At 49.9% G+C, this 15,777-nt stretch overlaps 2 protein-coding genes across 2 annotated transcripts; one reads left to right on the top strand and one right to left on the bottom strand.

Moving 5' to 3' along the window:
* Window positions 1-324: 324 nt before the first annotated feature.
* Window positions 325-12,759, bottom strand: atp13a1 (ATPase 13A1). Its single transcript, XM_023821890.2, has 25 exons — window positions 12,269-12,759; window positions 11,710-11,799; window positions 11,086-11,349; window positions 9,937-10,092; window positions 9,667-9,736; window positions 9,452-9,558; window positions 9,186-9,315; window positions 8,594-8,649; window positions 8,359-8,485; window positions 8,118-8,255; window positions 7,913-8,033; window positions 7,657-7,814; window positions 7,085-7,260; window positions 5,851-5,961; window positions 5,302-5,427; window positions 5,099-5,207; window positions 4,690-4,883; window positions 3,885-3,981; window positions 3,436-3,623; window positions 3,234-3,348; window positions 2,402-2,598; window positions 1,798-1,940; window positions 1,590-1,701; window positions 1,106-1,249; window positions 325-995 (listed from the first exon to the last, which is right to left on the bottom strand). The coding sequence occupies exons 1-25, from the start codon at window positions 12,608-12,610 to the stop codon at window positions 885-887; spliced, it is 3,582 nt and encodes a 1,193-aa protein (XP_023677658.1). The 5' UTR covers window positions 12,611-12,759; the 3' UTR covers window positions 325-884.
* A 382-nt stretch (window positions 12,760-13,141) lies between these two features.
* LOC111849245 (coiled-coil-helix-coiled-coil-helix domain-containing protein 5) lies at window positions 13,142-15,243 on the top strand. The gene is made up of 4 exons (XM_023821968.2): window positions 13,142-13,326; window positions 13,692-13,832; window positions 14,093-14,244; window positions 14,682-15,243. Coding segments are annotated over exons 1-4 (324 nt in total). The 5' UTR covers window positions 13,142-13,324; the 3' UTR covers window positions 14,711-15,243.
* The last annotated feature ends 534 nt before the right edge of the window (window positions 15,244-15,777 follow it).

Genomic DNA, 15,777 nt, shown 5'->3' on the forward strand with positions numbered 1-15,777 from the left:
TCCCTAATTAGATTACTAATTAGAAGACTGATTGGTTGAGGAGTCCTCACACCTGGGTTTGAACAGCTTAACTAAAGGTCACCCCAAAAACCTGTATACACACCGGCCCTTTGCACACAGGATTGGCCACTCCTGGTGTAAATCAGATGACAAGATAAAAAAAACCATCTGATCACTTGGTTGCAGAGTCAGACTTAAATCGGAGTCTAGCCTTTTGGCCCATTTAGTCAAGTTAAAGTGAATTATGGTCCTGTCAGGAACCCGAACACGGAAAAACACCTCTTTCGATAACGGGGGAAAAAAAACAAGAAATGGACAAGATGGTAATGTTTGCATTTTTTGGTCTTTTTATAAGTCTGAATTCTGTCTTTATTTTTTACAAAATGATGAGGGGAACAATAACAAACACTTTCTCCTGGAGAACGTCCCCCCTCCCAGCCACATGGGGGAGTCAACAGCAGAGGCGGGCGGGCGGGCAGGCGGGCGGACACTGGCATCGCCGCACGCGGCACACAAGCGCCCGACCCCTCACAATACTGCTGTCTTCTTGGCTTGCTGTAGGAGTGACAGCAAGGAAGGAGAGGATGGAGGGCAGGAAGGGAGGAGATGAGTAGCAGGGATAAAAGAGTTAAAAAAAAATCTGAAGTAAGAAAAGAAAACAGGGAGATGAAGGCAATGAGGAAAAGGACACTGAGCTAAGGCTAAAGGAGAAAGAAAATGAGTCCAAAAAGGGGATGAGCATTTGACTGACAGGTCCTCTCGGCACTCCTGAGTTTGTACTGCAGTCACTGTCCTCTCCCTATCCCTCCTTCCCCTCTTCACTCCCCACAGTCTCATCGCTGAGAGCAGAGGTTTGCTCGGGGAGCAGTGGTTGGCATGACGATTCAAGAAGGCATCCTCAGGGTCCCTTTTCCCAGAATAAACTGCAGTACTCGGTCCACCAGCAGGGCGGCGACAAAGTCCACCACCAGTACCTGGGCGATCACCAGCTTGAACTGGGGGGGCGGGGGGGGGGGTGGCAAAGGTTGTCAAGAAATGGAACAAAAAGCACGAGTCACGATATCCAACAGATAAAATACGAACACACACACAATAGGTGGTATACCTCTGTTGGAATATCCACGAGGGCGAACTGCTCGTTAAATTCAGGGGAGGAGCCTGAGAGCAGCCCCACGATGGCCAGCCCCGACACGGCGATGCTCCAGAGCAGGGGCCGGTTCTCCGTTAGCGACTCCATAAACGGGTGACCCTGGTGAGACAGAACACTTCAGTGCACGTGAACAGCACCAGAGCCCTAACAGGAGAAACAAGACCTTGGAGAGCCGCACTGGGTGAGAATTCTGCATGCTGTCAGTCAGCTTTCTGGTATATTATTGGCCCCCATTGGGTTAAAACAGGGAGTGAATGTGAATCTCATCCACTTCAGGGATTCAGAGCCTTAATAAAACAAACAAACAAACACAAAAACACACAAACAAACAAACAAACAAACAAACAAACAAAACAAACACACAAACACAAAAACACAAACAAACAAAACAAACACACAAACAAACAAAACAAACACACAAACAAACACACAAACACACCTTGTAGTTAATAGCGAAGGTAGCCATCTGCATGGCCATGGACATGATGTAAACGGTGCTGTTGATGAGACTGGGCTCAAAGTCCTTGTAAAGGTCCACAAACTGCTCCTGTCTGTCCAGGAGGCAGGAAAAGGGACACATCAGTAACACAGGAGAAGACGGGACCGGTGTCACAGTGCCAGAGTCCGAACTGGGCGGGCGGGTTTACCTGGGAGGACTCCTGGTCTGCGCCCCGCGGTACAGGTACACCAGGCTGCAGAAGTGCACTGCAAACTGCAGCAGAACCGTCAGCACAGTGTACAGGTTGAAAATGTTGGGTAGGGGGCGCTCTCGGGACAGACTCTTCAGGGGCTGCATGAAGGAGGAGCAGCGAATGATATTTCTTTCTGCATTTAAGTAGTACTGTTCATTCAATGATGGATTCATTTACTTACTTTTCAGTTACTGGAATTTATTTTCTTTAGTGAGAGCAGTTATTTATATTCTTATCATATTCATAATATTTTCAACTTGCAATGGATTCATTGGAACGTAACCCCATTGTTAGTCGAGGAAAACATGCACGAAAGTCTAAGTACACAAACACAAGGCTAGCTGCTGTCCACAATTATTAAAATCCTTGAAATGCATGAATGAGTAACATGGTCCATTATTGCCCCTGCAGAGAATTTTCATTCATTAATATTTTGGATGATGTGTAATAAAAACATAGTTTTATCTTATTTTATACAGGCCTAGGCTCTCATCAGTGCCACATGGGCTACAGAATGAGGAGCCTTCAGTGATGTCATCATGTGGCCCCGCCCCCTCACCTTTGACCTGGAGATGAACAGGAAGCAGCCGGCCAGCAGCAGGCCCTGCAGGGTGGCCTGGAAGTCGCTGAACTTGACGCCCTCTAGGTAGAGCACTGACTGGCTGTAGGCCAGCACTAGCGCGTTGAGGGCTAGGATCTTGAACATCTGCAGTGTGGTCACCAGTGTGCAGCGGCCCTGCTTGATCACATGACAGACTGGGGGGAGGGGAGGTAAGGGGCGGGGCAGAGGTCAGGGGGGTCTGTTGCATTGCATTAAATTACCATCCTGTCTGCCCATGAATTTATTCTAGCTGCTAAAGCTTTGATAAGAACCCAGGTCCCATCTGTCCCATCTTAGGAGGGGGAGGCCATATAAAAATAAAACTGTAACACTTTACTTGACGTGGCACAAATACTTAGTAATAACTCCGCTACTACCGAAGGACAAATCATGAACAAATATAGTGTACTTCAGATAAAAGATACATCAGGATTCATTAATGGCGAACAAACATGAGATCAGTATTTCACTTGTGTTAAAACTTGTTCCTTCAGTAGTTCACAAAGGTTTACAGAATTAACAGATATAGTAACAAATATAGTAAGTGCTTGACACAACATGCATCACGATTAATGAATGATAAATTAACATGAGATCAGTATGTAACTAAGAATTAGTTTGTGGTTAATTAATACATAACTAATAGCACAAGTGTCATCAAATAAAAGAAAATAAAACAAAATGAGATGTGCTTGGGCGATAAGGGGAACCCCATCCCTCTCTGCTAACTATGCACCTCCCCCACTTCCAGGGGCACATTCTGTCCCCCCCCCCCCAAGCCGTTACTCACTGCACTGTATGGATGACAGCTTAGAGGTGAAGGGGGCGGCGATGGAAGCGTCCCCGAGCTTCACCACCTGGATCTGGTCCTCCTCCAGCTCCCGCAGGACCTGGCTGATCCGCTCCTAAAGCACAGGCACTCCGTCACAGAGAGGCTGGGGTCACATGACCCTTCACCCCCAGGGAGGGGGAGGGAGGGTTGGGGAACGCACCTTCTGGGCGGCGAGCTGCTCCTCCCTCTGGGCCATCACCCTGTGTCGGGCGGCGCGCGAGCTCAGCTTCCCCCCCGAAGCCGAGATGGGCGGGAAGGGCCTGGAGTCACCAACAGGGGGCTCCCTCTCCCGGCCACGCTTCTTCTTCTCCGGTATGCGCTCGGGGGCATTCGCGAGGAGGGCCACTCCTGATGCATTGAGAGGGGGAAAAGGGGAGGGAGGGAGAAATAAAGCGAGAGAGGTGCTTAACCTTATTGTGGACCACCCACCTGCATCCATATGTGATTCCATTAGCTTTAGTACAGTGAAGACAGCCTTAAAGGCAAAGTCCTTAAAGGCAAAGTCCTTAAAGGCAAAGTCCTTAAAGGCAAAGTCCTTAAAGGCAAAGTCCTTAAAGGCAAAGTCCTTAAAGGCAAAGTCCTTAAACATGAACGTCACATTGGTCTTACCGATATGGGCATGTTTGAGCGCCCCGACGTCATTGGTGCCGTCACCACACATGAGCGTGATGAAGCCCTGGCCTTTAAAACTGGTGATTACGAACTCCTGAGACAGAAAACGACAGCAATAGATGCCTATGATTAAATGGGCCAATCAGAGGACAGCTAATGGGGGCGACTGGGAGTGTAGTTGGTTGTCACACACGCACCTACGTACGCAGGCATGCACGCCTAACACAAAACAGGAGAACCAGGGCTATTATCATGAACAATTACAATTAAGAAAACGTTTCTGTAGACTGAAATAAAATTAAATACACAAATATAATCATTACAACTAAATAAAAATTACAAATATAGCTTCAAAAGCTAACTAAAGTAACATAAAAACAAATACTTTCCATTGCCGTTTTAAAATAATATTTTAAGTAATATAATATTTAGCAATTAAATGATTTGTTTATTCTTAATGACCATTAATCATGCCTGGAACATTTTGAGGACATTAGCACGTACACTGAGTATTCCTGCAGGATTCACTAAAGATCATATGCATAAAATAGCTCTCAAACATCTGTCCATAGAGATAAAATTATTAAAACATCTACAACAATTACTAAATTAAAATTACTAAATCGTTAAAATTACTAAAATATATAAAAACTAAATAAAAATATATCTTTAAAAACTAATAAAACTATGCTGAAAACTAAAACTAAATTACAATTCAAATTAAAAATAATAATATAAAAAATTTGATAAAAAAAGAAATAAATAAAAATCAAGACTATAATGGTAGAGCAGGACCTCTGACCTTCTGTTTGGGGCTGACCCTGGCGAAGACGCGGATGTGGGGCAGCAGAGCCCGCAGCAGCCGGGGTTCTGCGGTGAGCTGGTCCAGTCCCTCCCCGGTCACGCACAGGTCGTACTGGGCGATGAGGCTGGCCACCAGGGGGGGCTGCAGGGGCACACACACGCTGCCGTCGATGGACTCCCAGTGCCACTCGCCTGAAACGCAGACATACGGCATCACCACTGGGGGGGGAGATTTGAGGATGCTAGGGGTCAATTGTCATACGGGGGGGGGAGAGTCTTATCGTTTGCCAGTCATATGGTTCAAATCTGTGATTGACAGGGGAGGACGAAGTGTAAGGACCAATCAGTTTTCAGTTCCCCCCGAGATCCCGCCCCAGTCATCACATAGGGACAATGGTTTCAGGCACCTGGTGTTTGTGCTGGTCCCAGGATGAGCGTATGGTCCCTCTGGATGAAGTGAAGCTCCCGGGCCACGTGGCAGGCGGTCAGCGGGTTGTCGCCGGTGATCATCACCACCTGCGGGGGACAAATGGGAGGGACGATGAACACGGGGGCCGGGGGCCGGGGGCCGCGGGTCGGCGACCGCGCGAGTGAGGACAGCCGCGCTCACGTGATGCGAGGCCTCTTGGATCTCCCTGATCACCGTCTTGCTGTCGTTCTTCAGCGGGCAGGAGACGACCATGAAGCCGGCGAAGCGGAGGTCACTCTCCAGGGCGTCACGCGTGATCTCGCGCACCTGCAGACCACAGCGGGTCACGGCGGGCGGGATCATGAACTCACCCCCCCCCCACCCACCAACCAGGGCGTGCACAGGGTCACCTGCCGCATCAGCGGTTACCTCAACCAGTTATCTCTTACGTTTCAATCCAAATAACATCACCATGATTTCTATGGCAAAAAATGACTAATTTCACACCTACAAAAGCCCACAGAATCTGAAAAACAAATGCAGGGTCTGAGAGAGAGAGAGGACCCATAACAACTGTCCATCATTCCTGGTTAGGAGCTCCCACTTATCCATGAATGCCAGCAGAGAGTAAAGCAGTATAGAACAAGTATCAGAAAAGTACTCGGGACGTTTCGAGAGTGGCAGAGCCCCCATTGGTGGGGACCACAGAGGGTATCCTAATTGGCCAATAAGGCGGCATTACAGCAGTACCTGCTGGTGGGTCAGATGTCCCATCTCCTTGTATCCCAGGGCCAGTACCCTCGCCCCCTCACGGGACATCTCTTTGTGCACTTTGTCGTAGCTGCTTGGGCACTCGGAGAACTGCAAGACAGACACAGACAGACACAGTCAGACAGACACAGTCAGACGGACATAGACAGACGGACACAGACAGACACAGTCAGGCACAGTCAGACACAGTCAGACGGACACAGACAGACGGACACAGACAGACGGACACAGACAGACGGACACAGTCAGACGGACACAGACAGACACAGTCAGACACAGTCAGACAGACACAGTCAGACGGACACAGACAGACGGACACAGACAGACGGACACAGACAGACACAGTCAGACAGACACAGTCAGACAGACACAGACAGACAGACACAGACAGACAGACACAGTCAGACAGACACAGTCAGACAGACACAGTCAGACACAGTCAGACACAGTCAGACACAGTCAGACACAGACAGACACAGACAGACACAGACAGACACAGACAAATACAGACACAGTCAGAGTTGTAGCGACTTCCGAGAGCTGAGCTCCCTCTTTCACCTGACCTCCGGCACCAAGACTTATGGATAGATTACGTTCACTGTTGTTGCGCAAAGAATGACAGCTCAGTCATTGAAATACAGTCCGGCATCCAATCCGAAAGTACAAAGCAGGACAGAAGTGCTGGAAACAGCTGTACAATATATAAATGTGTGACAAATAAATAGTGAATGTACATCTAAACAGCGGTACACATGGTGTGGTATAAATAATGGGTATATACAGCATCTATGATTGCAGTAGCAGAGGAATGAGGGTTCGGCATATTGCTGATGGTATAATAAATCGAATCAGCACCAGAAAAGGGGACGAACGGTACCCATTATGAACACAAGGATGAGTGGTGTGGCCTTTGTGGTGAGCTGGGGGGGGGGGCTTGTTAAGGGGCAGATGTGGGGTGTGACGAGGGGCGGGGCCACAAGGGCACTGGGCCCAGCTGAAAGCTGATTGGCCCCCAGCGTGCCACCTCCCCTGTCACTCACTGATTCAAAACAAATCATTGGCTAATGATACTGTCAGCCGCTCCTCTTATGCCACCTTAAAAAGTCCTACAATCGCCCCAGGGGGAAATGCCGTCAGGTGAGATTTGTTGGATGCTGACTGGGAGTGACCCCAGTGTGGTGAGTGTCCCGTGCGAGTGGTGAGAGGTAATCACCATTCCCCGCAGCGTCTCCGGGGCCCCCTTCACGGTGGAGATGTAGCAGAGCTCGGTGGAGCCCAGCCGCTCGTATGACGCCAGGACAGACATCCTCTTGAGGGCGCTGGCGAAGTGGAAACGCTGGTGAATCTTCAGGCCCGGTGTCCTTATGGCCCGAGGGAACACCTTCTCATCTGCGGGGGGCGACATCGAGACCTCAGTGCTGAGCGTGCGAAGCATGCTGGGAAAACTGGGTAGTGTTTGCACATCCTGTCTTGCTCTCCATGTGACACACAGGTGAGAACAAATTTTAGGGGTCAGGGCACAGGGTCAGCTACTTCACAGCAGGTTAGGGGCCAGACTCAAGACCTCAACGGTCATGGGATCTGAACCAACAAGCTTCTGATTCCAAAGAACAAAATGTTATCTCAAAAGAACTGGAGGAATTACAGTGCTTAAGGTAAGAGCTGGTCAGTAGCTTTGGCCACAGTCAGAGTTGCTTGGAAGAGAGGACCAGCACTGGAGGAAATGTTAGCTTGATGCTGATTGGATGTTTAGAGGCTCAGCATTGGTCGGCACGGACTCTGTACCTTTAGTGAGGGTCCAATCAGCTGCCGTCAGCATGGCCTTTTCCAGCGGGTCCCCAACCAGCTGCCCGTCCTCCAGGGTGACCAGAGAGTGGCAGGTGGCCACCACCCTGTGAGTCTCCATTGGGATTTCCGAAACTGGCATCACCTCCTTCCCTTCCCTGCGGGACACCGGGACAGGAAGCATGACTAACGGGGATGTCAAAGCCACACGGGAGGAGCCGCAATACACCCACCGTCCATGGGGGGGGCGACATACCTGAGTCCGGCCACGCCCCTGACCACTAGGCTGTCGCTGGTCAGTGTGCCCGTCTTGTCGAAGCAGCAGACCTCCACCTTCCCCGCGAATGGGATGCGGAAGGGCTCGGTGCAGAACACGTCTGCGAAGCGGAGGAAGGCATACGCGTTTACTCACGCTCTCACACTATCTCCCTAGTGAGAGGAAAACACAGGACACCACTCACAGAGCTTGGCCAAGGCGATCAGGGAGGTGTTGACAGCCAGCGAGAGCTCGATGGGCAGCTCGGGGGGGACCACAGAGGTGAGGATGAGGGTGCATTCCAGAAATAGCTTATACCGATTCCTGGTCAGGTCTCTGGTCCCTGGTGGGAGGTCATCATATCATCAGCCTTCACCAACACTGCATATGCCTCGCCATTGGCCAGTCTGTGTCCATCCATGGGCCGGCAGTCCCGCCGCACTCACCCTCTACCCAGACGTAGACTGCCGCCGCAATGGCGAAGACCAGGAGGAAGAGGATGAAGATGAAGGTCTCGAGGTTGTTGGCCGTGACCCTCTTCACCCCGAACAGGATCGTCCTCAGCAATTTCCCCTAAAAAACATATAGCACAAACCCTGTCAGATGTGTTAACTCAGATCCATAAACAAACTCTGCGATGGACGATGGTCTAATTCGGGGGTTAATTTCCCAGCTGCTCACCTGGGACGTGTAGAACCCCGTCCTCAACACGTACGCCACACAGCCGTTGTCCACAGCTGCCAAAAAACAAGGAGAAGATGTTTATTTTTGTGGCCTGGAGCCCAGCCCACTGAGCAGAGATCCAGCTGATAAAGACGCACGGCCACCCTTTGCTCCCACAGCCGGTACCGCAGGGATGAATAACACCAGCCAGAGAGAGATGTAGAGCTTCCTCCCCCGCCTCAGCACCGCTACCGTAATTATTTTTACGGTGATTCACCTCAGACAGTGTTTCGGGCATAAATCAGCCGCTAATTAAAGTTTATTTCCAAAATCTGTAGGACGGATGCTCCAGAGACCCATGGCTGCCAAGTCCCGTAGTCTTAAATTAAGAACAATTACAGCTGCCGCGCAACAATGCACTGAATCATCCCAGAGATTTTACTGGGAACAACCTCAGCCCGCCAGGTGGAAGCGAGCGAGAAGATGCATACAGTTTGACAGAGTTCCCTGTAGGGGGCGCCTGGGCACGCGTGTGCGGGTTCGGCACGCTCGCGGAGGTAACCGAGCGGAAACGGCAACGAGAGCGGGAGGACAGAGCTACTGCACTGACGTTTGAGTCCGGCGCTGGCCTTCTGAGGTGGGGTGTGCTGGACCACCTTGGTCCCACCAGAGATGACGTGAAGACGAGAATCAGACTGTAGCTCCAGGATCTCCTCAGGGTCCAGGTCCTCCACAGGCTCCTGGGAAGACAGGCAGATGAACGAGGAGTGGAGAGGCGGGCTGGGAGATGTTCCGATGGATGGGTAACAAAGGAGATACAGGATGCAGAGCTTTGCAGGTTATGGTACGGTGCTGCAAACAGGAGGTCACTCTGACCTTCATCTGCGGGACGGACTCTCCGGTCAGCATGGCCTCATCCACGATACAGCGACCACGAAGCAACAGCACATCGCACGGAACCAAGTTTTCCTGGGGTGAGCGTCCTGAGGGGGAAGCAAAATGGAGACGCACACAGTCAATATGCAGCAAGACGCAGAACAGAACGGCACATACTGTCCGGGCATGACAAATGCACTGCACCGGAACCTTACCAACAGAAACGATGTCCCCTGGGACCAGTTCATCACTGGACACTGGCCTCCACTTCCTGTTCCTGTATACCTGTGAGCAAGTGCATATAAACCACAGAAACTTCACAAGGGCCATAATACAGCCTCACCGTAATCTTAAACTGGGAAAATCTTAAATAGGGAAATATGATTTTTAAAATAGCATTTCTTTGCTGGACAACTTGGTCACACGTGGCTGAAAGTGTGACGAGAGCCTGACCAGACCCCACTAAGGCTGTGGGGGTGGCGTACCTGGATCATGTAGGGCTTATTGCCCATCCTGCGAATCTCAGACATGTTCCTCATCTGTTGTTGCACCAGAGAGGCTTCGAAGGCCACCAGCATGAAGAGAGTGAAAACACTGTAGTACCAGTACTCGTCAAGGCACCAGAGCCCCACGCAGAACACCTGAAGGCATAAACACACGTGAACTATAAGCACCATATCCTGGCGAATACCTGCACCAAAATGTCAGAACCATAACGGTGAAAGAATACTTCAAGCAAAGTCCACACAAAACGAAACTGAACACGTCGGCAAGAAAAATCTGTCGCAAGCTTAAAAGGACTCTGCCACCTTGTTCATTCTATGTCAAGCCACAACCCTAGAGGTTGCAGAATGTTTTCGATGCAGCAGACCCACATAGAAAGTGTATTGTGACCGCATGAGTCATTTTGATGACAGCTCTTCTAAAATAGAAGTTGCTCTGTTTACTAACAGCCACTGTTGGTCTCATACAGTGTTTCCCAACCCAGTCCTCAGGGAGCCCTGGTCAGTCCATGGTTTTGCTCCCTCCCAGCTCCCAGCCAATCAGGAACACAGAATACCTGGTACAGGTGCTCTGGGAGCTGAGAGGAAGCAAAAACGTGGACTGACCGGAGTTCCCCAAGGACTGGGTTTGGAAACACTGGTCTAATACTAGCAGCAGCAAAGACAAGGAAGCTAGCAATGTACACTGTAATCACGGTTACATGCTAACGAAACACCTGCATTTCAGGGAAAACAAACGGTTACGACATTGACATAAATACAATATTAATTTACCCCAATTAAAGTTATGCACGGTGAAAAGAATGCCGGTAACTGCGTAATTAGTCCTGCTGACCAACCCCACGGCGTCACATTCGTGTCAGTCAGTCGTGGACAGTGGGTGGGATCAGAACAAAAGAAAATTTTCACCACGGAGACCCTGCACAGCTGGTGCAGCAAAACAATGATCACCGCTCATATGACGTCGTTTCGCTAAAACACCACATCTAGAATACCCCCACCACATCAGGACTGTAACAATCCCAAACACCAGGACTTCACTATTCCATCCAGACTGTAACCTCCCCACATCTGTATCCAGGCCAGAACACTCCTTCCTCCACACTCTCTCTCTCTCACGCACAAACACACCTGGAAAACAAAGAAGGGCGCAGTGGCCCTCTCTCTGAACAGCTCCAGAAAGTCAGGCACCACCATCTCCGCGCGGTTGGTGCCGTAGCGCTTCTCCGCCGCCCGTAGCTCCGCCTCCTCCTGGTAGCCCCGCCAGGACTGGAAATAGCCCATGGGGTGTCTCACCGGAAACGCCACGGGCTGGAAACGGCGGCTCTCCCTGCTGTCGAACACATAGCGGATCTTCTGGAACTCGAAGGAGAGGATCCTTCTGCCATCCTCCTCCTGGAGGGGGCGATAGAGGCATCCAGAAGAAGACACACACATGCATACATGAAAGGCTTCTATAGAAAAATCAAATGCATAAGTGTTTGATGTTCCCATGGCAACCAAGTGAATGATGTCATTGTACAGCCAACTCATACATCAACATCTTTCTAATGCACTGATAGAAGTGTGGCCCAAGATTTCATACAGCAAATCTGGATATAATCTTGGTGATGCAGAGGGTTGTGATCAGGCACATGAATTAGCACTTGCAGACCTGAAAATCCACCTGACTGTCACCTTCCTCCCCCACCGGCCCGCAGCTCCACACTGAAAAGCAGTACGATGGGCAGGCATGTGGAGACAGGAAGTGCTCACCTCATCTCTCTGGAGGGGCACCAGCTCAGCAGAGCCATTGTTGGGGGTCGGAATGACCTTCGCAAGGGTGGCCTTGTTTGGATCTGGCTCCTGTATGCGCACGCACACACACAGACACAGATTCGCAGGGAATGCAGAACTCAAGATGACCAGTTAGACTGACAGAGCAGCTCCTGTCACCCAGCATGCCTTGCGGCTCGGCCAGATGTTCGAGCCTAACAAGGCGACTCTGTCAGATTAATTCACACATCAGTTAGTATTCTGTCCTAAAACTGAAACCTCTGTACGTCATTGCTTTTACAAAGCACGCATAACAAACGCAATTCATCGAGTGTGTAGCTCCATACACATATGACAACTTCATTTATAAAAAAAAAATAGCTTCAAGTGCCTGGTGATAAGTCTGAAGGGTTGCTGTGGTTAATATCACATTACACGAAGAAGAGAATGGAGTTAAGCCCTATTACTACAGTAGTTTTCTCGGAAAAGATAACAGATATGAAAAGCCAAACGGCTCTTTACCAGAAACAGAAATGCGAACTTTCTTTGACAGTCGTACCTTGGCGCAGGTGAGCCAGCAGTGCGCGTGTACGGACCAGTAACCCGAGAGCGCGGTCAGGACGTGCGCGATCCCGATGGCGGCGAGCGCCAGAAGGCCGGCCTCCGGGTACTCGGCCGCTCCGTACACGACGAGCCACGCGTAAAGCCAGCCCGGGTACAAGAAGGCGACGAACGGCAGCACAGTGCCATGCAGCAGCCGCGGCCTGCGCCGATACAGCGACACGGAGCTGACGAGCTCGTCGCTGGCCTCTCGATCGTAGCTGTGATTCATCGCGGCTGAATTGCGGTGCTCCGGAATCCCGTCCGCAGCCACGTCTTCCTGTTTTTTAGTATCGTTCATTCTCGCTTGTCCCTTCTTGCCGTATCCCCCCCCTTCCCGTACTCTCCGCCACCCCCTGGCAAGCGCTGTTGGTAAAGAGACGCTTCTCCCTCACGATCCAGCGGTCCGGCGTCCAGACTCCGTTCCCTGCCGTCTATCGCGCACGGCGGCTTCCGTGTACGCAAGCACGCAGGTTACGTGAAGCGCTCAACTCACACTCGTCACACCGAGCATCCAGAAGATTGACCCCTACCGGGAAAGCCGACCGAGGGGCACGGTGACAATACGTTATTACAACAAATTTAAAACAGGTTTTGCATGTCTGCGGGACTTTATACTGAATAATACATTATAGCCTATTTAACCTGGATTTTTATTTCTAAGGTATTATATAAAAGTTCAGATGACTACATGTCGGTGTGATGCGCGTTATACTTTTCATGGATGATACAGTTCTATTGTGTGTTTAAGTGAAAGATTAGTTAATATTCCGCAAGTCACTAAAGACACTCTGGCTCCTTTAAAAATCTTTAGCCTCACATGGAAACGCATGATTGGTGGTTGTAGAGTATGACGTAAAGAAACGACCAATCGGAGTGGAATATGTCCCGTCTCTTTTGCCGAAACGCTAGAGTTTGACCAATTAAATCAAGCGATGGCGTAACCGAACTGTACTTCCTTTTTGCAACCTGAACATCGACCTTTTCCCGGTGTAACTCTGTTCAAGCTTAAACCATGTGAGTACGTGCAAAGGAATTAATACATCGAGGTTCAAGATGAATGAATGAGTTTGTTTGTTTATTTGAATTCACTTTAGTGGTAGCCTTACGTTTTCTGGTTTAATAAACTGACAATGATGACATGAAATTAAATGTTCAAGTCGCTATTTACATTTTCATACTGCGTGGTTGTGACTCTGACGAACATCATTCTTGGCATCTTGGCAGCAGGGGTCTGGTGTCGAATAACTATGACCGTGCTGGTTTTGCGCATTAAGTGTAATGGATGAGTATTCGTATCAACATGGGCAAGCACCCCTAATGTCCCAGTTAATGTACAATTTGACAGCCATAATACTGAAAGGCCTCCTTCCACTGTTTAGGCAGGTTGCCATGGATATCACGGCGCGCTTTTGCGGCAAGGAGATGCAGGACTACGGCGCGTGCGTGGCCCGCAACCCATCCTCGTGGCAGGAGCAGTGTCAGCACATGAAGCTGAAGGTGGCGCAGTGCACCTCCTCACAGTACGTACTTGCGCGTGACACTTTACAGTATTTTCCCACTTCTTCTGTCTGTGTATATGTTAACATAAATTTTAGTGCCTATGTCTGCATTGCTAGTTGTCTGTGCTTGCCAGCGTGACCGCGAATTCACTGTAAGCAGTGACAGTTACTAGTCAGTCATTATCCCAGTTCCCCATGAAGCAAACCCCGTATCAGTGTATTGCACCCTATTATGTCATACATCACAAAACCCGTTTACCCTGATTCTGACTGCACTGCAGCCCAGTAATCCAGAAGATCCGATCCGACTGCGCAGGCCAGTTTGCGGAGTTTGAACGCTGCCTGCAGGATCACCAGTCTTCAGCAGCCTCGTGCTCCGCCCACATGTCCCGCTTCCTAGCCTGTGCGGAGGCCGTGGACCTCAGTTCTGTCGGTAGGCCACCTCCTCTTTCTCCTTACCGTATTGTGAGATACCTCTGATGCCTCTAGAACAGGGGTGGGCAATCTTATTCAGAAAGGGCCGTTGTTTATGCAGGTTTTCGCCGCAACTCCCTAATTAGGTCACTAATTAGAGGACTGATTGACTGAAGAGTCCTCACACCTGGGTTTGAACAGCTGACCTAAAGGGTTACCCCAAAAGCCTGCATGCACACCGGCCGTTTGCGGATAAGATTGGCCAGCCCTGCTCTAGAGCCCCTCTGTGTTATAGCCAATCCAGGGGTGAGATCTAGCTTAGGTCAGCCAGGGAGGCCACATGAAATACAGCTCAGTGTCTGTGCCTTTGTGTCCTCATAGTCGCACAGGTCATTGATAATCAGTATCAAAAGTCTTCATGCCAAGCTGAGGAGTAACATTACATATTTTCTCCAGCAGGGGGCAGTGTGTCACAACCCATCTAGAGTCAGATCTTTATCACAGCCCTCTGGATTTCCCTGGCCCGGTTCTGCTATGGAGATCATGCAGGATTTGTGGTCCACCTGTGGGAACATGAGGATGGAGGGCTGATCCATGGGGGGCTGGTTCTTTCCAGGGACGCTGATCTCTCACAGCAGTCGGCGCGCTCATGAATGCGAGAGAAGGATTCCGACAAAACAAACAAACTCTAACCGCGGGCCTCCATTCGGGAAAAGGCCTGCATCTACTAATCTGAGACAATTGCTTGTTTATTGGCTGAGTGCCTGTCAGTCATTAATCATGGACGTTTAAGTGGCCTATGGGGCCACTTGAATTAAGCGGCATATATGAGGTCTCTGCTTGCCAAGACTGTATCCTGCCAGGAAGTACGACAGGAGAGACTGTGTGGTGTATCTGTGTGAGTGTGAGTGCTGGAATCCATGTGTGAAAATGGCATCAAAATATGTAAAATTTAGGGTCTAATAGACACTTGGGGCTGCTTCAGATGTGTGTAATAAACAGGATCCTTTATTTGTAACCTGTGTCTGAAAGTTTACAAATGGGTATTATAGCACAAAGCAATTCAACGCACACACTCTCTCACTCTCTCACACATACACACACACATACACTCTCTCTCTCTCACACTCACACACACACACTTTGCCTGCCTGCCTGCCTGCCTGTCCACTTTCTCATCAGCGAGTCCGGGTTTCAGTAGACATTCCTGGGTTTAATATTATACTCAGCTGTCACTCAGTACCTCTAATATGAGATGGAGGGATTTGGGAGGGGTGGGGGCAGTTGTTGAGTTATGACCTCTGTGGCTACCCCGAAGGAGTGGGGGGGGGGGGGGGGAGATGAGGAGACAGAGGAGAGGTATGAGGTCTTTGACCACAGAGCAGAACATTCTGCAATCTCTAGATCAGTTATTAAAAATGTGTGTGGAGGAGGAGGAGGCGGAGGAGGAGTAGCCAGGAGCCTCATGAGTTTCCCTCCTTCTGCTGGTGCGGAAGCTTAAAAGTGAAAAAGTGAAAAGGTCACTTTAAAAACATAAATAATAATTATGTCC

Source organism: Paramormyrops kingsleyae, chromosome 22 (genome assembly GCF_048594095.1).
Source record: "Paramormyrops kingsleyae isolate MSU_618 chromosome 22, PKINGS_0.4, whole genome shotgun sequence".
NCBI lineage: Eukaryota > Metazoa > Chordata > Actinopteri > Osteoglossiformes > Mormyridae > Paramormyrops > Paramormyrops kingsleyae.

What these genes read in the sequence shown, in the direction of transcription:
- atp13a1 (XM_023821890.2), bottom strand. Translation starts at nt 12,610, where the DNA reads ATGAACGATACTAAAAAACAGGAAGACGTGGCTGCGGACGGGATTCCG. An exon ending in TGCCCCTCCAGAGAGATGAG is followed by an intron (nt 11,350 to 11,709) that starts GTGAGCACTTCC and finishes CGCCCCCTCCAG; the next exon opens with GAGGAGGATGGCAGAAGGAT. An exon ending in GCTGTCATCCATACAGTGCA is followed by an intron (nt 2,599 to 3,233) that starts GTGAGTAACGGC and finishes CCCTCCCCCCAG; the next exon opens with TCTGTCATGTGATCAAGCAG.
- LOC111849245 (XM_023821968.2), top strand. An exon ending in GCGCAGTGCACCTCCTCACA is followed by an intron (nt 13,833 to 14,092) that starts GTACGTACTTGC and finishes ACTGCACTGCAG; the next exon opens with CCCAGTAATCCAGAAGATCC. An exon ending in CGTGGACCTCAGTTCTGTCG is followed by an intron (nt 14,245 to 14,681) that starts GTAGGCCACCTC and finishes TATTTTCTCCAG; the next exon opens with CAGGGGGCAGTGTGTCACAA.